This window comes from Rattus rattus, chromosome 2 (assembly GCF_011064425.1).
Source record: "Rattus rattus isolate New Zealand chromosome 2, Rrattus_CSIRO_v1, whole genome shotgun sequence".
In the NCBI taxonomy this organism is placed as follows: Eukaryota; Metazoa; Chordata; class Mammalia; order Rodentia; family Muridae; genus Rattus; species Rattus rattus.
The window spans coordinates 214,353,048-214,378,858 of NC_046155.1; the positions used below are offsets into that span (position 1 = coordinate 214,353,048).

General features: G+C 41.0%; 1 protein-coding gene across 6 annotated transcripts in view; it reads left to right on the forward strand.

The window, feature by feature from the left end:
* Ptprk (protein tyrosine phosphatase receptor type K) overlaps positions 1 to 25,811 on the forward strand; it is a 495,630-nt gene that overhangs the window by 179,276 nt on the left and 290,543 nt on the right. For all 6 annotated transcript variants that reach the window (XM_032894914.1, XM_032894915.1, XM_032894916.1 and 3 more), the window contains exon 3: positions 12,216 to 12,487. In XM_032894914.1, coding sequence (XP_032750805.1) covers positions 12,216 to 12,487 — 272 coding nt within the window. The remainder of the gene's footprint in view (positions 1 to 12,215; positions 12,488 to 25,811) is intronic.

Here is a 25,811-nt window from a genome sequence, read left to right on the forward strand (position 1 = left end):
TGTTTTGAAATGCAAGTGTGTCTTTGTTTTATCTTCTCCAATTTGCACTCTTTAGTTCTCCATTCTCAACCTTTCATTTCCTCTCCTTTGTTTCCTTCCTTCCTTCCTTCCTTCCTTTCCTTCTTTCTTCCCTCCCTCCCTCCCTCCTTTCTTTCTTTCTTTCTTTCTTTCTTTTTTTTTCTTTCTTCCTTTCTTCCTTTCTTTCACCTGTCTTAGGCCTTCTTAGACAGGACTGTCAATCTTAGCAAGTGAGCAAAGTCTTGGTTAGGCAAACTTTGAAAAAAAATTATTTTAATCTTTCCACTTTCTCAATTCTTACCATGATACAATCCTTTTATTCCCTTCTATTTCAGGAGACATGATAGAGAGGCAGACACCAGAGGTGGCAGAGTGACTCGGCCAGTTATGATCTATTTATCGTTTTATCAGATTTATCGTTTGTCTGTCTGTCTTGTCTGTCTATCTCTGGGTAGTTGTGGGTGTTCAATCCATGTGTATATGCATGTTTGCATGTGTGTATGTGCAAGTGTCTGCCCCTGTACACATGTGGTGACATCAGAAACCTTCATTGCTCTTCACCGCATTCCTTGAGGCGGAGTCTCTCATTGAACCCAGAACTCTCTGGCGTGGATGGGCTAGCCTAGCATCCACTTTATTCCAGGAATCTACCATCCCTGGTTGTCAAGGCTGGATTGATATGCCACATTCAGCTTTTACCTGGCTTCTAGACGTGCAAATTCTTGTCCTCAAACATGCCCAGCAATGCTGTACCGCCAAGGGAGCTTTAGAATCCTAGGCCTTGGATTCTTAGCACCTTTGGAAACAGGGATCTGTTTCTTTAGGATAGTGGTGAAAAAACCGCTCTGTCTAACTGACTCTATTATGAACTGTGTTCCTTTGTGATTAACAGTTTCTGTTCATTGAATTAGCAAAGGAAGAAACTTCTTTACTTAGTTAACCCTGCTTCTGTAATGTCATCCTTCCTGAATCTGAAAGCTCAGCTAGAAAACAGTTCAAAGAAAGTTGTCCCGACTGATCCTTACCTGTCTCTGACTTACACAAAGCAGTTGTCATCATCACAACAATTATAACTGAGTAACTAATAGTAGATGTTAGTTTCGAATACAAATCAAGGCATAGATTCTCTCCCAGTACATTCGAATAGAGTTTTCGTGCCTTTGGACATAGAGCGTCTGTCTACTTCAGTAGAAGATGTTGACTTTAGAGATAGCCTTTTTAGATGGAAAGTGGCGAAGCAGCAGGCTCTCTTTTCCTGGCCTTTAGCTCTGGTTTTCATTATGAATGATGATGGGCTGTGTCACAGTGATAGACTGGAATCGCTAGCACGATCTTTAGACAGTCACTTACCAGCGACCACGTGATGCATAACCCACCTTTTCTTGTTCCTTCTCTTCTGGTTTCTGTGAAAAGGCAAGCAAGGATTACAAAGCTCTCTGCAGGACGAAGACTCTCCTGCGCTTTAGGTAATGCAGTGTAATTATTCCCTCTCAAGTTGCTTTTCATGTTAGCAGCTCCTTCTCGAAACATTTCAGTACTGCGTAACATGAAAGCCGTACCAGATGGAGAGCCAGAGGAGAGAGGCAGGGTGGCAGAGGTGGGAGAAATCTTAAGAGTAGGAGTTTTTAAATTTCAGTGAATCCTTTAACATTGGTGTGTGTGTGTGTGTGTGTGTGTGTGTGTGTGTGTGTGTGTGTGTGTGTGTGTTTCTGAAATAGTGGGGAGGGAGGAGTATCTTAATTAAAAGAATTAGAGATTCCTTTCTGCTTTCAGAGATTGGAAAATCAGAGGGAAAAAGGAGCACTTTAGAAGAGAAGAAAGAGCTGGTGAGGAGCGTTAACAGAGAACAGGGATGCAGAGGGAAGGAGCAGGCAAAGAGGCTGAAAGGGGGTGGGAGGGCGGATGAGAGGACAGAGATGTGCGGGGAAGACTGAGAAAGGCTGTGGTAGGTTATAAGGTCCTCAAGTTTACAAGCATTTTGGTGTTAACAATGTCATCTCAGTTTTAACCTTCGAAAATGTCCTTTTCACACTTTTCTAGTTGGATTCTTCCTACTGTGTCATACAGAAGGGAAGGGATCTGTGCGAAGATAACCTTTCTGAGGATGTTTTCATTACCTCACTCAGTACTCCAAGGCAGACTGTATCCTCCAGTCCCCCTGCCAGCCTCAGCGAGACAAGGGAATTAAGGCAGGAACAGGGTGAATTCTTTTTGAAGAGTGAAAAGCTGAATGGGTGTGCACTGAGTGGAGAAAACTTAAGTCCTGTTAGAAAGCAAAGTGGACAATGTGGTTACACATCTAAGTCAGACAGCACATGACCTTAGCTACTTTGGTCATCATGTTGCTTTTGTTTTCTGTGTCACGTAGGGGAACATGGAAATTTTGTGGTGAAGGAAAGGCCAAAGTGCTTCTCCCCCAACCCATCGCCCCCAAAATGTCTACAGTGAGATTAAGTCATAGAACAACCATGAATCTAGTCTTTAATTTTAACCTATACCAGATAATTTCTATGGGAACTTGACTCCGGAGAAGGAAAAATCCCTCTAATCAAGTTTAGGGGATGTTTGTGGGTTTTCCCTCCCTCCCTCCCTCCCTCCTGCCTTCCATCTCTTCCTATCACCCTTCCCCCTCTCCTTTCTTTCTGCGTCTCTACAGTTATATGAAAATTTTCCTAGTTGTTCTCTCAAACCAAGATGTTTTTCAGTTTTCAAATATAAATGCAAAGCTCTTCTTTGGGCACTGAAAGAAATTTTATCCTGACGAGTGTCACTGAAGCAGTTATGATTCCTCAAGGCCTGAGAGGGAGCCTAAAGGAGGCAGACTTAAAATCCTTCCAAGATGTAGTTTCTGTCCTTTTGTTTTGGAGTTTTGAGTACAAGTTGCCTTTTTTAAAAATAACATATGTCCCATTCTGCCATTAGAAACGATGGAGCGGGAAAACTTTATTACAAGGGAAATATTATCTTAAGGCATAATAGAATGTGCAAGCTTGAAACTAGGCCATCTTCTTCCTACACAAAATGAAGGGGTTCCGTTGCCAATCAGAGTTGTTCCAGTAGTAGAATTATTTGGAGGAATTCCTGAGATTGAGATAAAGGTCAATTTAAATTTCCCAAGTTTTTCTTTTTGTTGACTCTAAAACAATAATGTTATTGTTTTCTATGTTTTTGCTTGTGTATGATTAAGTTTCTCAAGGTTGCAGTAGTCATCTCCCTTCCCACCTACTAGGGGCTGAGGTTGGGGACAAATGTAGTTTCTGTCAAGTCTGGAGTGAGAAAGGGAGGGTGGGTGGGAAGTGCAGGCAAAAACAAGAGACATTTCTTAAACCTGATCAGAGGGATTTCTGCTTCTTGGGAGTCTCGTTATTATAGAATTTATCTGGTACAGGTTAAAATTACTTGATAATTTAATCTCCCTATACCTTTTTTGATATGAGTTTTCAGAAAGATCATAGTAGTAGGCATATCCCTAATTTTGTTACGTCTAATAGCAATTAAGTGGTAGGCTGAATTCTCTAAACTTCTTTCTGGACTTTTGGGCCGACAATGTAAATGTAACCCCAGCTTTCTTAGAGCTTTTCAATTAGATAAGCAAACCAGTTAAGTTCGGTAAGAGGCATTGGAAGTGAAGGATTTAAAAAACACCCGGTATGTTAGCCAGTAAGTTAGTCGGACACATAGAAGGCACTAGCATCTCTTAAGGTGTAGGAATGCTGCTCCAAATAGGCAATGCTTTACCCAAAGTTTGTAATGAAGAAATAAACCAGCCAAAAGAATGAATTCCAAGCAAAATAAAATCCTGTTTGGAGAGAGTGTGGCAAGCAGCATATTGGCATTTTTCTTCAAAACAGAAGGAAGCCTATTGTCTGGAGACTGAATGGACAAAGGCTTGAGAGAACAGGTGTGGATCACATCAAACCCATCAATGAAAGAGTTTGGATTTCATTTTTACTGTAATGTGAGGAGAAGAAAAAGTTAATTGTAACTTTTAAAAGTCTGGTGCCCGTCAAAAAATAGTGTAGGGCTACTAGCATGAGTGTCATGAAACCCATTACCGTACCATTCTTGTTGGTTGTAATGCTGAAGATCAGAGTCTGGTAAGGGTAATGGGCATGAAGTAAGGGTTGCAGAATAAGTTTGAAGCAATTGGTGGTGAATTTCATGACAAAATCAGGGGAATGAGGAAAACTGGTGCCATTAGTGATCTTAGTTTTACTCCCTGAAGTATTATACCTCTACTTGGATAAAAAGAAGGGGATGGGGAAAGAGGCTTAATAAAGAGGAAGTGAAAAGTTGCAACATTTTACTATAAACAGTATATTGACTTTGCCTTCAAGTCATAGGTGACAGAAGGTAACAAATACACAGAGATTCGTTCCAAACAAAGAAAAAGAATCATCCCAAATAGACCGGTGGCTAAATATTGGCTCCTGTTTTCACTCCAGATGATGATGTTTGCTGTCCTGCTCTGTCACTCTCTACCTAATTCTATCAAGATAGGGTTACGCTGGTTGATCAGTAAGCTCTGGCTAATAAGCTCCACCTAGCCTGTTGTCTCCTGCTCCATCAGTGGGATTGAAGCCATACATAGCCCTTTTCATATGGGTGCTAGGGACTCAAAATCGGGCCCTCACTTTCACAAGCAAGCCCTGTTATGCACGGAATTCACTCTGGTCAGATACCTTGGGGGTTGCTTCTTAAGCTGCCTGGGCATGAAACTATTACTCGTGTTTTCCTTTAGCTTTTTGCATATCAGGTTTTTAGTACCCATCCTGTTTACATGAAGAAGTCTAACTGAATGCTAAGAGGTGACTTTTCACTGCTTTCATGCCGCCATAGCTGTTCAAGCGGTCTTAAGAATACACAAAAGTATGTGTCTTATTAGACATGAAGAATATTTATTTGTCTCTATACTCCCGTTCATAGGAACAACGTGAGTCTCTGCTGGGGCTCCTGGAATGGAAGCAAGCCCTTTGCAGTGGTTTTATTTTGTCTATTCTCTTAAGTGTACCTGCGTATTTGCTTAAGCGTTTTCCCAGGCCTGTCTTCCTCTGCATGCACTTACCTCTTGGAATGATAGACTGAGGAAAGCTCATACACAGAAGCCTCATGTAGCACACTGAAGATCTGAATAGGATAAAGAAAGAGATCGCCCTGGGCCCCTTGGCCTGGGACACCTGTCTTATCTTCACACTTTGATTAGACTGGAAAGCATACTCTCTACAATCCCAGTTCATGGGCTCAGTCTAGACTAGAAGTTCTCCCAGTGACTCTCCTTCCAGACATTCAGGCTCAGGCAAATGCTGTACTCTAGCTCTTCTAGCCTAAACTTTTATAAGTCTCATAAAAATCACGTAAGTCTGTTTTCGAAAGTCTTTCTTTTCTCATTGGGTATAAAGAGATATAGTAAAAGGGATATGTCGTGCGTGTGTGTGTGTGTGTGTGTGTGTGTGTGTGTGTGTGTGTGTGTGTGTTGTATATTCATCTTTCGTTCTTTTCTGGACCTCCAGAGGTAGTTAAAACACTTTTGTTCATACAAGTGCAGAACAACAGAGACATTTAGCTTGTTTGATTTTTAATCTCCAGATACCCACCACTCTGTTCAAAAGTTCTATTTCTTAGTGATCTTTCTGAAACCACATGGACTGAATGAGTGCACATAGATTCAACAGAGCACAGACGACGTTCGTGCTGGAGCAGGAAGAAGAAAGAAGTGTACATGGATTTAGAGACATTGGTTCAATGCACGGAGCATAGGGATCACTCTAGAAGACTCAAAGACCTTTTCATCAGACTCGTGGTTGAAGATTAATTTCTCAGGAGCACTAACATATTTTTCCTAACTCTCATTTTCACATGATTATATAGTCGGATTGAATGAAGATGTAAAACTAGGAATCTGAGTGGCTTTTATTAAGTCCAATATTAGTATTTGAAAAAATAAAAACAGTGCCTGATCTCTTTGGTATTATTTTTCATAAGAAAAACCTATGGGGCTGTGACTGTTAAGCAAACTAGTAAGTGTTTTACAGGTTCTATTTTATTTACTTTTGTGGTTGGTTTGTTTGTTTTGTTACTAAATCTTAGAGGAGTACCTGCCTGTCAGGTCCCATGGTGGTAATCAAACAAAGAAGAACGAATACATCAATTCTCAATCTTAATTTCCCGAATGACAAGGGTTCTCAACCTTCCGAATTCGGTGATCCTTTAATACAGTCCCTCAAGTCATGGTGACCCCCAACCATGACATTATTCTCGTTGCTACTTCATAACTATAATTTTGCTACTGTGATGAATTGTATTGTAAACATTTTTGGAGATAGAGGGCTGCCAAACGTGTCGTGTTCCACAGTTTGAGAACTGCTGTCACATGGTGTTGACAGAACTTAGAACTGATGTATGGTTTGTTTGTTGATAATTAATGAATTAAATTGTGCACCTGTGTTTCTGCAAGCTGGAGGAGAACATGGATGAGTTTGTTTTCCCTGCCCGCCTTTACATGGGTTCTGAACTCTTGTCTTTAGGCCCCCCACCCCACCCAGGGCATTAGGTTATTCTAAGTTTCTCTTCAGAACTTTTTAAGAATCTTACCTTCTTCTGTGTAACATTTCTCTACCTCATGCTTTTCTGTTAAATGTGCCATGTGGCTTCATCACCCTTAGAATAGATCATGCACATGTGTGCACGCGTGGGGGGGTTATATATGCATATGCACATGTGTCAGCCAAAGCGTAGAGTGTAGCAGTCAGTCTTCTCTCTCTTCAGCGTGAGAACTCAGTCCCTCAGGCTTGGCACCGTCAGAGCTTTTGCGCCCTAGGTCGTTGTCCTTGTTATTGTCTAGAAGGAGGATGGCCCTTATAAAAAAATCCCCATGGCACTTGATTAAAGTGTGTGTGCATGTACCATACACATGAATCACCAAAACCAAAAGTTCACAAACTGTGAGCCTGCTCTGGGGAAGACTCCTGTACATTTTTGTGAAGGAAAAAAAAATGTTGTCAGGTCTGTCAGAATGGGGAAGGCAGTCTGTACAGGAGTAAGAGGTGAAGGGACCCAGCCCTCTTAATCAGGAACATGGAAAGGCGTGGCTTTGGATTTCACCTCTTAATTCAGAAGGCGTCTTAAGTCCTTTGAAGAACCAGCTTAGTGAAATACTGGGTTGGCCTGCCAAGGTTGGAAAATACATACCGTTGCATATATACGCAGAAGAGTTTTGAGGAAAGCGTTTTGATTTGTATTGTTTTTCTGTCGGTGTGGTAACCTAAAGTAGTTTAAAGTGTTATTACTGTAGTAAATCCGTGACCCATTGCACCTGTGCAGCATGTGATGTTGGCGAACAAACACTTGCTTTTTTGGCAATGTGGACTTTTTATTTATTTATTTTTTTACTGTTTTTTCTTTTATTGGATTTTTTAATTTACATTTCAAATGTTATTCCCTTTCCTGGTTTCCCGGACATAAGCCCCTTATACCATCCCCTCCCCCTTCTTCTATAATGGTGTTCCCCTTAGTGTTTGGGTAGTGGTTTAGTCCTTGGGAGCTCTGGTTGGTTGGTATTGTTCTTATGGGGTCTCAAGCCCCTTCAGCTCTTTCAACCCTTTCTCTAACTCCTCCAATGGGGATCCAGTTCAGTTCAATGGTTTGCTGCTAGCATTTGCCTCTATATTTGATATGTTCTGGCTGTGTCTCTCAGGAGACATCTGTATCCGGTTCCTGTCGGCCTACACTTCTTAGCTGCATCAATCTTATCTAGTCTTGGTGACTGTGTATGTACATATGTATATGTATATGAATGTATGTATATGTATATGTATGTATGTGTGTGTGTGTGTGTGTGTGTGTGTGTGTGTGTGTGTGTGTGTGTGTGTGTGTGAGATTGCCTCTCATATTCCCTCCTATGGATATTTTTTTCCCCTTTTATCCATTGCGCCCGGTCTCTTTCTTCTTGAGTTCATGTGATCAGGATGATATTTTCCAGTTCCATCCATTTGCTTATTGTTTTTTTTGTTGTTTTTTGTGTGTGTGTGTTTGTGATTGAATTTCACTCAGGATGAATTTTCAATTCCATCCATTTTTGATAACAGTGAGAACTTTTTAAAAGGCCAGTAACTTGCATTAAACATCAATTCTTCTTCAATTAATGATGATGTCATTTAGGTATTTTTTTTAAAAGATTTCGAACATGGATCTAATGCTTTATTCTGCAATGATCCTGATAATGCTTCTTAAGATGCCTTGTTTCCTTTGAAGATTGTTGTTGAAGGTTGGGGCTTGGGGTCATATCTGGATAATCAGAGATGTGATATGCTCTGTAGATGGGGTCATTGGTGCTCTTCTTGTATGGAGTATTTTGAGGCAGGGGCTGGTTGGAGTCGGGTTTACTGACAGTGTCATCTTAGACTTGTAATTTGTCCTTGATCTCAGTCAACGAGAGCTCTTGTATACTCTTTCTTCTATAGGTAGTGACACCTGGTGCCCGTGGAATGCCACCTTTGAAACTATAAGCTAAAATAAACCTTTCTTCTTGGTAGCTGATTTTTATAGGTATTTTGTCACAGGATTGAAAAACCATACAGATGTAATACTTTTTCACCTGCATATTTTTACTTACTATATCATGAATATCTACTATGAAATGTTTTCAATGATATCCTTAGTCACTATATCATTGTTAATCATATTCACTCATAACTACTAATAGTATATTATTGGAGATATAGAATGCTTTTACTTTTTCCATTTTAATCAATATAATGAGATGTGTTATCTTTTCGGTCATGTCTTTGTTCATTTTCACATGACTTTTCTTCATTAATTTTTTCTCATATTACATCCCTCCCTTTATATCACAGTCCTCTTTCCCTTCTCCTCTCATTCTCACCCTTATAAATCCTTCCCCCCCATACTCACTGCCCTCCTAGGGTACCACCAGTGCCTTTGGACATTTAGTACCAGCAGGACTAGGCACATCCCCTCCCACTGAGGCCCAGCTAGGCAGTCCCCTGGGGAAGCAGAACCAGAGTCTGAGTTATCCCCTGTTTCCGTTGTTAGGGGACCCACATAAAGACCAAGCTGCTCGTCTGCTATGTATGTGTAGGGGCCTAGGTTCACCCTTGCATACTCCCTGGTTGAGGACTTAGACCCTGTGAGCCCCCATGCACCCAGGTTACCTTACTCTGCAGGTCTTCTCGTGGTGTCCTTGACTCCTCTGGCTTGCTCAATTCTATTCACCCGTCTTCCACAGGATTCTCCGAGCTCCACTTGATGTTTGCCTATGGGTCTCTGTACTTGTTTCCATTTGTTGCTAGATGAAATCTCTCAGGAGACAGTTATGCTCAGCTCCTGTCTGCAAGCATAGCGGAGTCTCTTTAATAGTGTCAGGGCTTGGCTCTATCTCATGGGATGGGTCTCAAGTTGGGCCAATCATTGGTTGACCATTCAGTCTTTGCTTCATCTTTCTCCTTGCACATCTTGTAGGCTGGACAAATTTGGGGTTGAAGTTTTTTGGGGTGGGTTGATGTCCCCCTTCCTCCACTGGAAGTCCTGCCTGGCTACAGGAGGTGATTTTTTAATACATAGTTATCAATTTTGAATTACTATATTAGGAGCCATATATGTCTTTCAAGATTTTGCTTATTGCTAGATTGCTATCTAGAAAGTTGCCTAAAATTCATGCAAAGACTTAAGTTTAGGCACTTTTCCTTGACTGATGAATTGGAGAACCTTTAGCTCAAGCAAACAAAGAGTTAAATTTAGGGAGGTATGAATGCATGACTTGACATCATCATTAAGCCTTCAGATAGCCAAGCCTCCATCAAACATTTCTGTACACTTACTTGAAATTTGAGGGAGCAAGAATAACAGCCAATAAGGTTTGGTTTTTAACACCCAGAGTGAGGGATGTACATGTGTAAAATTCCCAGTTGTTCTCGGATATTGCGGAAATAATCTGAAGTTGGTAAGAACATAGTGCTGACTACATTTAAGTTGATGGAGGGAAGTCTGTGTCCCAGCTGCAGCTACACGGGAACCTGCTGTGTCAATTGCTACTGTATCAATTCTGAAGACAGGGCTTGCAGTGGTTCCTGCTTGCTTCTCCTTTGCAGAGCTGCTCCGTAAGTGCATTATTAATGCGCAGAACTCAGCCAAGGGAGCCATGTAGGGCTCTGTGTAAATAAGACTATTTATCCCAATCATTCCATAGAATAAAATTATCTGCACTAATTTTCTTCATTATTTAACCTGTGTTGAGTGGCAGTAAAATGTTGAAATAGTTAGGATAAGCTTTTATTTCATGACTTTCGTCTTTGTAATGATCAAATTTGGTAAGGGCTAATGATGACTAGCGTTTGTTCATTCCATTTCTTTAATAAGAAAATGGTTGTAGCTTAAAATGCAAATGGCTGAAAATTGCTAAATGGTCTTAATGGTAAATATAACGCGCTTTTAAAATGTGACACAGAGCATATTTTACTCCAAACTTTATTTTATGATTGAAGAAAATTACTATTAGGAAGCTAATAATTCTTTTGAGCTCTGCATTTTAAAATTGGTAGTCAGAAGGTAAACTTGTAGAAATAAATATGCCATTTACTTACAAAATCTCTCATCAGTATAGAAACATGAGGCAGAAATAGGCCAGTAAGGTTGTATATAGCTTTTCTAGGGTCTCAGGCCTGGTCATGGTTAAGACCAGAAACTAGTCTAATTCAGATTGGCACATTGGAGAGACATTTTGATAAGTATTGATGTTAAGAATGTGAGAATAGCCAGGAATAAAAGCATTTTTTTCCCTGTAAATTAGATTAGTATCCAGGATATCCTATTTCTGGTTTTTGTTTCCTTTTTTTTTTTTTTTCATTTTGGAAGTTGTTTTCCAAAAATACACAGATGATATTTATTCTATTAATGTAGTCTGTGAGAATCAGGCTAAAAAGTTATCCCAGCATTGAGAGAAGATGACGACTGAGAAACACAAGTAAACAATAACAGGAATTACTATTAATATCGTATGTGCATTCTGTACTTGACTGTACTGAAGTACTAGAAAAAATTATCATAAAAGCTTGGGATCACAAATGTCCCCTCTAGTGACAATTGCCCAGATTGGAAATTTGATTTCTTATGTAGTTGAAGCCTTCCTCTCTGAAGTGTTTTTGTCTGTCTGTCTGTTTGTCTGTTTGAACTCCAGGTTTTGGATTAATTGAGGCAGGTAGACCAGTAGTCATTGAGCTTTTTGTATGTCATGGTACAATTTATTATGTTTCAGAGTAGGATATAGAAGAATACTTCTGCATTTCAGGAAGAGAGGGCCAAGTGCAGCGTAAGAAATCTTATATAAAAGTTAGCTCTGTGGTATGACTCCTAATGGCATGCTGTTGTTTGCCAGCAAGATGGCTCAGTAGGTAAGAGATTGATACAAAGTGTGAGAACTGAGTTTGAGTCTTAGGTCCCATATGCTGGAAGAAGGATACCAATTCTCTCAAGTGCCTGCTGACTTCAGCCATGTGCCCTGCCATACAGGTGTACACACACACATTCCCCACCCCTGTCTCTCTCATGCATGTATGTCACACATATAAAATAAAAACTTTATACATGTAGAAAGAAAGTCTAGTTGAATAGTACCTCTCACAATCACTTGGCCAAGTATTCTTACGCCAAGACTTGATGTTTTCAGGACTTAGTAAATGGCAAAATACATGTGCGTTAAATAAACAAAAGTATTAGTATTTGAGCTTGGGTGCGACTCCTCATCCTGCAGTCTCCTGTTTCTCTGCTTTACATTCTCGTTGACAGAGAAGTCAGAAGAAGAATATACTTACTGCGCACATCAGACTTGCTTCATTTTCCAATAGCTTGCTCTTTGGTAGGACTGGGGAAATTTTAGAGAGAGTTTTGAGCCTGAATCCGATTCTGTCTACCATCTGACCCTAAGTCAGAAGTGGTGCCTTGTATTTCTACCTTGTAAATCAGGGTTAACAACATGTGCTGGAGATGAATCAATTTTTATGTCTGGTTTGTGCGATGTTAGTAAGAAACGGATCTACATGCCGTCTTCATTGTTATTTTTCCATGGCTCTACCCCAGAAGACACTTTAAAATTTAATATTTTCGCAGAGCGGTATCCTTTCATAGTTGTATGATCCCCTGGCTTGTTAATATTCTTAGCCCCGTTCTTTCTCATGTCGTTTCAGGTTCCTATATGGTGGTGGACTCCTCAAATCATGATCCTGGAGAGAAAGCCCGCCTGCAGCTGCCTACGATGAAGGAGAATGACACTCACTGTATTGATTTCAGCTACCTGTTGTATAGCCAGAAGGGCTTGAACCCGGGCACTTTGAACATCCTGGTTAGGGTGAATAAAGGACCTCTCGCTAATCCAATTTGGAACGTGACTGGATTCACTGGTCGTGATTGGCTTCGGGCTGAGCTGGCTGTGAGCACCTTTTGGCCTAATGAATACCAGGTAACCCACTAAGAGTTTCTGGTTTGTGCTTTCCTGTCTTGGGTCTCTTTCTATGTCGAAAATATAGATCTGGTTCTATATAATATATAATATAGAAAATATAATACTGGTTCTGCAGGAGTTGTGTCCCTCCCTCGTGTTTCCAACTCTTCCTTCTTGAGGAGTTTGAATACATTGCCACAGAACCTTCAACTATAGAAAATATTTTCATGCATAGAAAACGGTAGTTCAGCCTGACAATTTGTTGTCTGCTTGGCAAAGGGTTACTTATTTCTTATTCTGATGTACATATGTCTGTGTCTTTCTGCAGGAAGAAATAGTTTTTTTGTTTTCCCATTAGACTGCAATATTCTGACTGGATTGGCTTACTCATTTCTTGAAAATACCATTTGGGAAATAAACAGGAGTTAGAATTTTGTGAAATATATGGTTTTCAGTGGGGTCATTGGACTATTCTTTTCCTTAACTAAATGGAATACTTAAAGTAAGCAAAGAAACAGGGCAGGTGGTCCATAAGAACCTTTGGATGATTTTTCTTGGAATACTCAGGCTGATTATGATGGGAGATATAATGAGTCGTGTTCAGGACATATTGCCAGTTCAGGGTTCTCTTGACTGAGTTTCCTTGGTTTAAGAGAGAAGCCCTATATACCAGCTTGAAGACATACTCAGTCACTCAGACTGCAATACACCATCTTTTTGGAAGAACTCAGAGCTTGTGTTACACGTTGAGATTTAAACGTTTTAGAAGACCTACCTCTTCACGGTTTATTGTAGAGCTAATCAAACGTATTTCACAATATCCAGTACCAAGGTTATTTCATTCAGGTATTTCAAAAGGAAGCCCTTTCTTTATGGTTTTTGCTTATTAATTACAAAATAAAGAAAGCCTTTTTTACTTGTGTTTTCCCTGTGTTGAATTTTCTAGTTTCCTGGTCACCTGTGCTATGGTTCTGATGAAAGGCGTGTCTCTTATTTTGAGGTTGTGCATATGCCGAAAGCTCAGGGAAATTCATTAGGTGCTAGCGCCTTACATCATTCCTGTACCAAAAAAATGTTCCTTTTCACTCTGATAGGAAAGCTGTGCTTGTTTGTTTGTTTGTTTGTTTGTTTTGTTTTTGATGTTTTGGACGTAAAACTAGAGTAACAGGTGGTTTCAGTCATGTTCTCAACTGTACATGATTTCCTTGATTGGAGTTTTAATTGTTTTAGTCATACAGGTAACCGGTTGCACGTTTTTTGATAGGTGACATAGCTGGTGATCATCTCTATTCCAGGACTGGTTATTAGAGTCCGATTGTGAGATTTCTTGCTGAAAACTTTGGAGGATGGATTTCTATTCTTCTGTAAGAAAAGGACTACCTCATTGTGATCCAGAAATGCTTTCTAGACTTGCCTTCCTATTTATAGCTTAAATGATTTGTTTTCTCAGATCAAACCTCCTCAAATTGGGCTTGGTAGCTCTTGGAGGTTAGTCTAGATGTTCGGGAACCAGGTATGTGAGGATTGCCCTCTAAATTCAAGGGCAGCCTGGGCTATAGTTTGAATCTTAATAAAGATGGAAGGAAGAAAGGAAGGAAGGAAGAAAAATACCCAAGCTTTTTCAAGTAATTACTTAAGATTTCAGAACTTCTTTTTATATTTGAAAAAATAATTTTAGGAAAAAAATGTCAAAATGGAAACCTTTTTCCTTGAGAAAAAAAGTACTAACATGATTGTCTAAATCAGCAAATGATTTGACTGAGATCCCCATATATGTCACTTAAAAAAAATTAGACTTGCAAGGAATTGTTATCTTCAGGTTGTGGTGAAACCGTACAACAAAAGCGATGCACTGGGTTTCACTGTTTGGTGTTTCATTCTTTAATATTGTTTTAAACATAGTTTATATAGAAATCTGCTCGTTCTGCACATCCTTACGCTTTGTGGCTGGTCCAACTTGTGAAATGCTCGCTACAAAAGAATGACAGATTGTGTTTGCATTGTAGCCACTTTAAGCAGAAGAATGCATTGAGTACACACGACCATTGTTGAATGGAGAAAGCAGGTGTATATTTTCTATTTCGGCAATCCTCATAGTAGCCCGGGACTATATAAGAAGCTTGTGTGTGTCTGTCTTCAGTACAGTAGTTCTTTTCAGCCCAGCATCCTGATAGAATTTCTCATACTTCCGTTTATTTTATGTCATGGTAGGAATTTGCTGTGACATGTTCTAGGCTTGAAGGTGGTGCTGTAGACTCAGGCTGATTGCCAAATACATAGCAAACAGAAAGGCTCACACAGTCCTTTAGAAATATAATCACCAGTTCCTAATGTAAAGCTCAAGGTCTGCAAAGTAAAGAGTAATAATTGGAGTAATAATCCTCACTTTGGAAGCCAGACTAGACGTGCATGCATGAAGGGAGTTCTGCTTCGGCCTTAAGCTCATTTCCCTCTGAACAGCAAGGCTGTTACTAAATGAGGCAGAGAGATGACATACATAACCTGCAAAACTCTTGGTGGAGACTTAATCTGTTGCTTTCTATTAGCGCGGCACACATCATTAATCTCAGAAATGATGTGTGGTGAACACTACAGGGCCCTGGCCTGGGACTGAATTGCAACGATCTAGCAAGTGTCTTCCCCGCTTCTTTCAGGAGAGGCCAGCACAGACCTAGTGCAGTCCATTTTCTCCACCTTTTCTTTCTGTTGCTTTGGAAAGGATGGAAGAACATAAGCTCTAGACCCTGGCCCTGTCTCCCTTTTAGAGTTGTACACATATATGCTATACTCCAGATAGCAGCGATCTGAGCTAAGTCAGGTAAGCACGGACATGACTAGGTAGTCTCTGAAAGACGGGATGTATGAAAGAGGGCAGCCTCTGGACCAGGAGCTGCTGCTAACCATCTTTTCGAGGTCTAGGGGTATAAACATCTCCTCTATTTCTTAGATCTCCAAATTTTCCTAGTCCTTATTTGTCCATGCAGGTCCCACCTTAGAAATATATTATAAAGTTACAGTGTCCAAACTTTGGCTAATTGTTGTGAACATCAAGATGTGTTTAGATGCCGTTTTGTCTGTTTGCTTGTCACTGTCAGCTCCTCTCACACCAGAAGGACTTCTCACTTCATTGGCATTTCCCATTCTTTTTGTAGGTAAGGGTAGGCAAATGGCAAAACTCCCGGGTGGTGAGTCAGAAGGGGGAGGTGGGGGAAGGAGGAGGAAGGTTGTTACTAGGGCCTTCTTCTGAAGAAGAAAATGATGGATCAGCTTAGCACTGCAGCAAGAGTATGGAACGGGCAAAGTCAGAACAATATATAATAATAATATATAATAATATGTAATAATAGCAATAAATATTGTTTAAATTGCTCATAGATGAGCATTTTGCTTCCTAAAATGACACGTAGCATGTCGCTTTCATGATGCATGACTGTATATGGGTGACTTGCACGCAGAAAGAAAGGAAGGGAAGAGGATTCTGCCTTCCATGTACAGAGTGCTGTCTGGGGTTAGCCGTGTATCATCTTTATTTAACCATTTCAGAAAATGTAGAGTAAATGTATCTTACCTTCCTACGCAGAACAGGCTTCTGATTGGTTCACGGAGGACTAAAATTCCACTTTGCCCTCGTTAGTTATTTCGTCTGGCTGCTAGAAGTTTGGACTTTACCCCTCTCCGTAACTATTGAACGTAACCATGTACGTAGGCTTCTTTTAGTAATGGCAGCTGTGATGCCTCAGCCTGGTCACTCTGGTCATTTTTATATGGACAGCCATTCTTTTATCAGTTTTTCTTAGTATCAAAGTGGATCTTTGCCGATCTGTCTTTTCACTTCTGTCCTTGCCTTCGCTGCGTTTAAAGTAGTCCAAATGAGGATGAAAAGCCTCCCGTGGTATTAGAGTCATTGTTTCTCTAAAACTTCTGAGTGTGACTTCTCCCTGCTTCCCGGGGCAATTTGCTTTTATTACAGGATGTGTCCTCGCCTTTGATGTTAGACTCGGTATTGATTCGTTGATGAATGTGAGCTCATGCAAACAAACATAGACAAATGAACCAGTGCTCTGCGTTTAACCACAAGATAATCGTTTGCATAAGGCGCTACCTTCTCCTCAGCCATACTTACTTCTCCACAGAGCCTGAGGAGCTGTTATGACACCTTAGACGACACAGGAAGCCACTAACTGTTCTGACGACTCTTGCCATGAGATTAATTCCATTCCTCTTAAGTAACTGGTTGAAAAATAATGAGCATTAAGGAGAGCCAGGCGTTTTCAATATGTGACTCTCCTTGTCCTATGAATTTGTCCCTCAGGGAAAGAAGTACATTGGTTGCCTGTTCAAATTCTTGCACTTTTAGTCTGGTTGGCTGGGGTTTGAGGCTCCATGCTTTGTTTTGCTCATGCTTTTATTGATTATTCAGCCTTCATTTGGTTGAGACAGTCTTTACACAGCAACGTAAAATAACACGGGCAGACACAGAAGCGCGAGACTCGTTTCCTTCTCATCAGCTTAGCGGTGTTTCTGACCCTGCTTCTTCTTTGTTAGTTCAGCTCCATACTGTAGATGAAAAGCCTGTACATCAGCTTCAAATTAATTCCCCTTTCAGCGGTTGTCTGGGCTAATATTCAATAGTTAACTCATACGAGTCTGTGATTTTCGATTTCCAGTACAAAGCAATTGAATGTCTGCTTTGTATGCTGCCATCTTCAAAGACTAGTATTTCTTATTTTGATTTGCAGGAAGTGTTTGAAGGAAGTGCTGGTTTTGCAGAGGGAAAACAAAATTAAATCTAACTAGGCTTTTGCCTAAAGCTTAATTCCTCCCCTCACTTTTTTAAAGATTTATCTATTTATTTCATGTATATGAGTACACTGTTGCTGTCCTCAGACACACCAGAAGAGGGCATCAGATCCCATCACAGATGGGTGTTAGCCACCATGTGGTTGCTGGGATTTGAACTCAGGACCTCTGGAAGAGCAGTCAGTGCTCTTAACCTCTGAGCCATCTCTCCAGCCCCCATGGTAACCATTTCTTAATCACCTTAAACTCAGTTATATTTTGTTTACTTTTCCTGGGTGGTACTTCTCTGCTATGAAGCTTCTCAGGCATTTCAGTATTTCCTTTGAATTAAAATTTTAATCTCCATTCTCCCATCGTTACTTTTATTTACATTTATTTTTTTATTTTATCTTTTATTAATTAATTAATTAATTAATTATTGAGATGGGATCTCACTATGTAGCTCTGGCTCTTCTGGAACTCACTGTGCAGACCACGGCTGGCCTTGAACTCTCAGAGTTCGACTTGCCTCTGCCTCCCAAGTTTATTACTCTTACTTTTTGTCATTTTGTTTACTTCTATCCCTTGCTATGCTCAAGTTGCTTTGTTTCTTCTCCAGACAATTTGGTTATCAACTTTTGGTTATTTTACTTCTTTATGCCTCCTTCTGCATGCCTTGATTTATTAATTAACTTTTTGTTAATTTGTTCTTCGACAGTGTTATACATGTATGTGATATGTTTTGATCAGGCTCATCCTCACGTTCTCTTATATCTCTCTCAACCCGTCACCTGATCTCCATCCCTTTCCTACTTGTTTCTCTTGTTTCCTTTTGTCATTTATTGAGTTCCACTGGGACAGTTGGTCTCATTTTGGTTTGAAATTGCCCACTGGATCCTGCTTGGCTCACCAGTAGGTACATAGATGAAGACAATGATTGCCACTTCCTCAGGGGCAATAGTTCAGCAATCGATCCCTCATCTATAGATCCCTGGTTAATTGTTGGTAAACAAAGTTATGTGCAGGACAAGTGCAGGAAACCACACTGACTACACTTCAGTGCTGGAACCAGAGTCAGTTAATGCTCATACAATTTTTCTAAAAATTTATTTCTATTGTCATTTGGTAATATGCCTTTTGACGTGCTGAATGGTTTGTATGGATTCTCTACTCAAGAGTGGAGTAGATGAGGCAAGCTGAATATAGCTGTACACTCTGATGAACTGGATTTTGTTTCCTTGTCAGAAGTATGCATTGGGATGCTATGACCTCCTTAATATTCAACAGGGCTCGGAGAGAAAATACACAAACAGAGAAGGTACGGAGAGAAGTCAGAATGAGCATCCTGTGGGTGGGCAGCCACACAGATGGGGCTCAAGGAGATGGCTTTGAAATGGGAGGAGTGGGGGCCTCATGCTGATTCCTCTGCACACTGTCGGTAAGGGTTTCCAAATCCAGGTCTGGAGACGTGTTTGTGTTGATTCTAAATTGGGGCTTGTCATCAGGACCCTGTGATAACAGTGATGCTTTGAAGATCCTCGTGGGGCTGAGTTCAGCAGATCAAAGTGAGTTTAGCCTACGTCAGCGGACACACGTCAGTCACACACTGCTATTCAAACATGTCCTTAAGAGCCGCTGTTCTAGAAAGCAGTGACACTTCGCTTAGGCCCACGGAGTAAATAAAGCCAGATAAAGCTTGCCTTCTTTGTGTTAGCTTTCTCTGTCCTTTACCTTGGGCCGCTCTTCTATTTAACTCTGCCTGTAGGGGTGTTCTCTATGCCAGTGATGTCCCCAGCCAGCCCCGTAGTACCTAAACCATTTCATCCCCTGTGGAGTCTGAAGGCCTCTCCCTGAAGCTTCCACTGTGACTCTCTAGACCCAGGTGTTGTTGTGCGACCCTCGAGGTCCTGATAAATAGCCAACACCTTTGGATGCTGGCCTGGATGTGGTGGGTTTGGGACCCATCATCTTCTGCTGTCTTCTGTTAGGTAGTTAGTGATTTATTTTTTTTTTTAGAAACGCAATTGGACTCCATCAGACAGACTTCTCGTATTCCAGTGTGGTTCGTTTAAGAAGTCTTCCTTTGTCACTGGAAGTGCTAAATTTGGTTTATTTCAGCTTCTTCTTTCTGCTGGGACCACCAGGGAACCTTCCCTTATTAAAAAAGATAGAGCATGCCCAGATGAGGCGCTTAGCCTCCATCTGTCTGTTAAGTCCTTAATCTTCCACACCTGGGTGGTTTCTAATCTTTTACTCGCTTTGTGGACCACTGGCTCCAAGAGGGACAATTCTGTGTCTCCTATGCCAACCATGTGCTAGAAAAGGGCACACTGCTTCCCAGCCAGCCCCAGAAATGGGGGTGGGTTCTGTTCTCAAACGGACTGCTGGATTTAATGCATCCCGTTAGCAAGTGGCATTACTTGCCCTGAAACCAGAGTGCCCTGTTGATTAGCAGCAGGAAGCTCTTGGTTCATGTGGAGAGTTCCATTTTGCAGAGGCAGTAGCCTCTGAGAATCGACAGTGTATGGCCTTTATGATACAGTGAAAGGTCTTTTCTGCTTTTCTTATTGCCATTTGTGGCTCAGTTTGGAGCTTTTTGAGTTACTCAGCCTTGTCCCTGAACTGTAAGGGACAGCAATTTGAAATGAGTTTGTTATTCGAGTCTGCCTTGGTCAAGCTTCCTCTTCTTTTTTAAAATAGAATCTAGCAAGCAGAGAGCGGATGGAGCTACGCTAACTGCTGTTTCTCAGCCCTCGCTGCTCTAACTTCATTTCCATGGGCTGTGGTGCCAAGAGGTTAGGCTCAGAATTGACTTGCAGCCTTCGGTCCCACTCAGGTTCAGGGGGAGCTCATGTTGCAGAAACAATGCTCTTACATCATGGAAGCCTTCCGGACAAGTCCCAGCACACAGTGAAACCACAGATATTTACCAGCTACCTTCGTGTTCCTGGAAATCAGACTGAAAGAGGCTAAGACCCGCTTTCCGTGTTCTTTAGGTCAAAGTGCGACACTCTTGGTGACATAGAGCAAGGCAGAGTTTCTTCCAAACCGAGACAGAGTGGCTAAATAGTTTAGGAGAAAAGAACAGAAACAGGTGACAAGCCAGTCATTCACTGACTCATGCATTTGAATATTTAACTAACTGTGTGTGATTTCGCCACTTTGGTTTATGGGGCAGAGACCAGTTTTGTTTTTGTTTTTGTTTTTTTTTTTTTTTTTGCTATTTCTTTAACCATCTAACAGCCACTATTAACCAGAGCTCAAAATGGTAAGGTTTGGTGGGTCTTACACCATTATTTGTGATCATATTGCTTAGAATTAGTGAACTGATCTCATTCTGAGAATAGCAAGTTTCATAACATAACGGTAATTACTAATGAAATTCGCATAGAAGAAATTTAAAAATATACACTAAGATGGGGAAAATTGTCTGGAGGAAATACAAATTAAAGTGACATTTGAACCTTAAAAAGTAAACTAGCCCCTCAAACCTTCTTTTAGTTGCTGACTGTGAGGAAAGCTTCTCTCTTTGTAGGGGTCCCCGAGAGGTTTTCGTGACCTTTCATTTAACAGATGCTGAAAGAGGGTCTTTCTCTTCTCCATGCTCCCACCGTGCTCCGACTATAGCTGTTGCTTTACCTGGTTGCACTTTATGGCCTTGACTTGGTTTCTCCAGGCTCCAGTACTTTCTAACCTCTTCTTGCTTTTACTGTTGGTTTGGGAGACTCCAATCCACTGAACACCTAGACCCGAGGGGCATCGTGCTCCTCCTAGGAAGAACTGGGCCTTAGACATGGGTCTGGGGATACTGGAACATGGTAGATAGAATGCCTGTCTTATGGACTTGATGAGATTCCATGGGCCTTTCCAGCACCACGTTGACTGGTTTGTAGTGAAGGGATGAGACAGGTCTCTTCAGAGAGACGCTCCTAGGAGAGAGGGTCTAGCACCTCAGAACACTTTTTGTTTCTGAGGACCCTGGTTTTGTTCCAAGCCCCCACATGGCAGCTAATTGTCGGTAACACTAACTCCAAGGAATCTGCTGCCGTCTTCTGTCCCCTGCATGCTCTGCACACATGTGGAAGTCCTTCCGTGTAGGTAAAACACCAACATGCTCTTTGTGTGTTGTGGGGTATGTGTTTGATACATGTGAGTGGTGCACATATGTCCCTATCTGTGCACACGTATGTGGAGGTCAGACTAGGACATGAAATATCTTCTCTTTCTCTTGATCGCCCTCTCCCCTTCCGTCATGAGACAGAGTCTCTCATAGAACCATAATCTTGTCTTTAAGTACATGTTCTCTGGCCGGCGATCCATTTATCTTTATAGGAATGGGCCTGGCTTTCTTCCCATCTATACTGGGAATTCAATCAGGTCTTCAGGATTTCAGTGTAAGCACTCCTAACTGCTTATTGGTCTCCCCTGCTCTGGAAAATACATCGTTGTTTAGCAATTCATGCAAAGTAGGAAAACTTTTGGTTTGTTTTTTGTTTTGATTCTTTTTTAAAAAATTAAAAGGGAAACCCTGTCTCCAACTTGCCTGTTATTTAACTTCATTTCAAACATTAAGTGATCTACATTCAAATGGCTAAGATTACCCAAAGGATAGCTTCTAAAGGGTAGTCCTTCTAGAATCTAAAAAAAGTTTTGCAGCCACAAAACTCAGTGTGTTTTCAAACTTACGTTTAAGTGTCTTTTGAGACTTTCACCAAGTTGATATCTTAGAAGGCACAGAGAGAAATTTAACATTCTTGTCAATTCTTGAAACCAATTAGCTCTGTTTGGTCTTTCTTTTTTTTTTTTTTTTTTAAAGTTTTATTTATTTATTATATATAAGTACACTGTAGCTGTCTTCAGATACACCAGAAGAGGGCATCAAATCTCTTTACAGATGGTTGTGAGCCACCATGTGGTTGCTGGGAATTGAACTCAGGACCTCTGGAAGAGCAGTCGGGTGCTCTTAACCACTGAGCCACCTCTCCAGCCCTGTTTGGTCTTTCTTAATAGGGGAGAATACCCTCACCCCCATCCCCCATTGACAGGGTTACAAACTTTAACCGGAAGGCTTTGCTGATCCTTCTTCCTCAGCCCCGCTGTCAGAGACGCATTGAGAACAAGAACTATGAGTGCACTCACAAGGACTATGAGTACAGAGGCTAAACAAGCGAGGAATTGTCTTCTGTTCAACTGTCTCTTAGAAAACCTAGCTGCTTGGCGTATTTTACAATCAAATGACTTTTCTGCTCTCTAGTTTAAAGAGAAAGAATGTTTCCATTGTTAGCATACACTGGAGTTACCTGTCCTCTGTGACTTGCAAAGCATGGGGACATAAATAAGTTCCAAAGCCTCTTTGATGCAGGTCTGCTTTCTCTCTGTGATGCATCCAGGGTCAGTGACGTGAGCTGCTCTCCCCGTTTCAGCCTCTGTGTGACTTGGCCCGACTGTGAAGACACACTTCATCCTCAGTAGTTTATCAGTGAGGAGTGGAGAAGCGCCTAGGGCTGTACTCTCATTTCTACTGAGTACACCACAGAAAGTATCAACACACCGCCGGGCAGTGTTCCTGCTCAGAACTGCACACTGTGTTCTGTGGTAATTAGTGTCTTCCAGGGCTGCCCCCTCCCACCTAACTATAGTGAAGCCTTTGTCTTCTTAAGATAAACTTCTCTGTGGTTCCCGTTGTCTCTAGACTTCAAGTAATTATTAAATGGGTGTTGTAATGGAGATAATCAGCCCTTGGAACTACAATCATAATGGAAATCTCATGCTCTTTAAATTCTAGGCAAAAACACCCCAGGTATTTTAAAGAACATCTTATCGTCTCTCAAAGGAAAAACAGCTTGAGCAGCGTGTCTTAGTGCTTGCCGATTCTTAGTGCTGCTCTTTTCATACTCTCCTTGGTGTTGAAAACAGTTGGATCCAGAACTTCTGTCCCAGTGGTTACCATGCTTCTGCTATAAGGGTGAGGGCCTGTGTTTTGTTACCCAGGAGTCCGTAACCTCAGGGGGAGGCATATCCTGGGCCCATCCTGAGGACCTAATCTATTCAAAACAGTAAACTTTTAAGTTCATTGTCACAATAAATAAGGTAGAGGATTCCAAAGGAAAATACCTAGTGTTGTTGACCTCTGGCCTCCAGGTATACACGCGTGGACAAGCCCACCTCCACATGCATTAATACGGGCCATTCACTCTATCAGAGGGATTGTTAATACCTATTTGGAGAATGCATGGTTTTAACAGAGTACTGTGTGTTGATATGGTTCCATACCAATACTTAAAAACTGAGTTCTGTACAGAGATAACACAGAGAAGAATACTGATGAGAATTGTAAAGGGTTAGTCTACTAAAAGTGTTTGTTCTCAGTCCTGGTCCTCAACGGCAGGCACATCTTCATACACCTAATCCCACACCGAGGTCACCGTTTTTAGACTGATAGAAACCTAAGGTTCTAAAAGCAAACCCAAGTGTCAGGAGAATGTCCAGGCGTATTTAGGGTTAGAATGGAGTAGACAGGAAAGGGAGGCTGAGTTCAGAAAGTCTTGTGAGGAAAGAGAGTCAGTCTCAGCGCTGGTGTGGTCTCATTGGTTTGGGAAACCCCAACTGTAGTTCTGGCCACATACATGGGGGAGGCACTAGAAGAAGAGATCCGTCGGAGTGTAGGCTGAGGAAAGTCAGTTCTTGTCAAAAATAGTTTGCAGACAGAGGAGAAGGGAGCTGACAGTTATTCGGCAAGTTAGCTTAAGGGTAAGAAGGCATAATTTTCAACAATTTCCGAAGTGGCTGTTAACACACTTCTGCAATGTTGTACTCAGTATTTATGAGGCGTGGAACTCTCAGCGTCACTGTTACAAAGTCAAACTCTGCCATTCAACTCTGCCGACCACAGGGCCAGTTCTGCGTCCTACAACGTCAAGTCTCAATCAGCAGAGATTTAATTCTTTAGGTATAAATAACCAGGCACGTGTGCATTCCTAGGGTGCACATTTACTCTCATCTTTGTGATGTTTAAATGTTTTGTCTCACAAAGAATGAGTATGAACACCTTACTTGTAATGAGTAAACGTTATTTCTAAACCTATCTTACATCTTTGTAGACCTGGGTTTACATAAACATTTCTGGAGTAAAACGAGGCCCTATGTGGAAAGTGTATTAAAGAGAGCTAATTTATCAGTAGCCCCAGGAGTAAGAATGGCTATGTGGCAGTAGAGCCTTATTTGTGAGCACCCAAAGTCTATTTTATATATTTTAGGTGTTGTAAAATATTATTCATTTCTTCTCGTTAAACCACAGCCTTCTAAACATGTAGAAAACAGAGCTGTGTGGATCACAGGATATGTAAGAACAGGCCTCAGGCTGGCTTTGGCTGTCTAGAGGTGATTTAGCAAACTACTGGATAATAGGGAAAAACTTCAGGGCAGGACTGGCTTATGTTATCTCTTAGAGGAATATAAAATAGGATTCTTTCCAATGCCAGGACAGCAGGCTCCCAAGCATTAGAACCTTTTTGCCTGGGCTCTTACCCTACCTGATGGTTTCCTTGAAAACATGCTCCTGCCCCAATATCTTCCTCCAGCATCTTCAAAGCGAAGCTTCCACAGACCATTAACAACCTCTCTCCCCGTCAGCTTTCAAGGTATACAGTCGCCCTCAGACTATGACTACACACACATATATTTTCTTAAATTACCATCTTAACTTGTAGATAGAGGCTGACTTGTGTGTGCTTGGCACAGGGCTGTACTTTCTTTCCAGAACTGTTATTACCAGTGAGTCTTAACTGAAAACACAACGGACCGTCTGTCCCCTGCAGGCCCCGCTCCTGCCTGCATGATACTTGTTTCTTTATTCCGTGCCACCTTCTTAGTTCTCAAAACTTTTGTTCAGAGTTCTCCAAACTTTTCGTGTTACTGAATCTTTTTTCCAGTGGCATATTCTCAGTTCTCAAAACAGGGCCTTCTATGCCAAATTATTGGAAATATTTGATGGACAAAGAGATAAATATTATATAATTTAAAAATAAAATGCACAGATACCCTTGTTCTCTGAATGTAATCTTTTTTTTAAAAAAAAAAAAAGAACATTGCATACCAGTCTATATTTTGAAATGTAACATTTATTTATGTCAATTGTTTTAGATGTTGAAACCAGACATTTTCTTTGTATTGTGCTCAAACGCCAGTATATCTGGGGCTAGGCATATAATCCAAATACTATCTTTTCTTAATTACCCTCATTTCTCTAAAGACAAGACAACTACGGTATTAGAGTACATGCAAATTTATAACTGTTTATAGCATGCCAGTGAAGTCCAGAAAAAAAAAAGGCTCAACACAAACATATTATGTTTGCAGGCTTTTTGTTCCTTCATTCTGAGTAACATTAATTCACATAAATTATAAATACATTTTTTTCACTTGTAGAGAAAGTCCCCTCAGTTTCGTAAATGCCGATCTGAGGTAAATACTGCGAGCACATTGGCTCTTCTTCCAGCCTGAGGAGAGCGAGCATGAGATGACCATCCTTGCCTCTGACAATTAGACGTCCAGTGTTTACTTC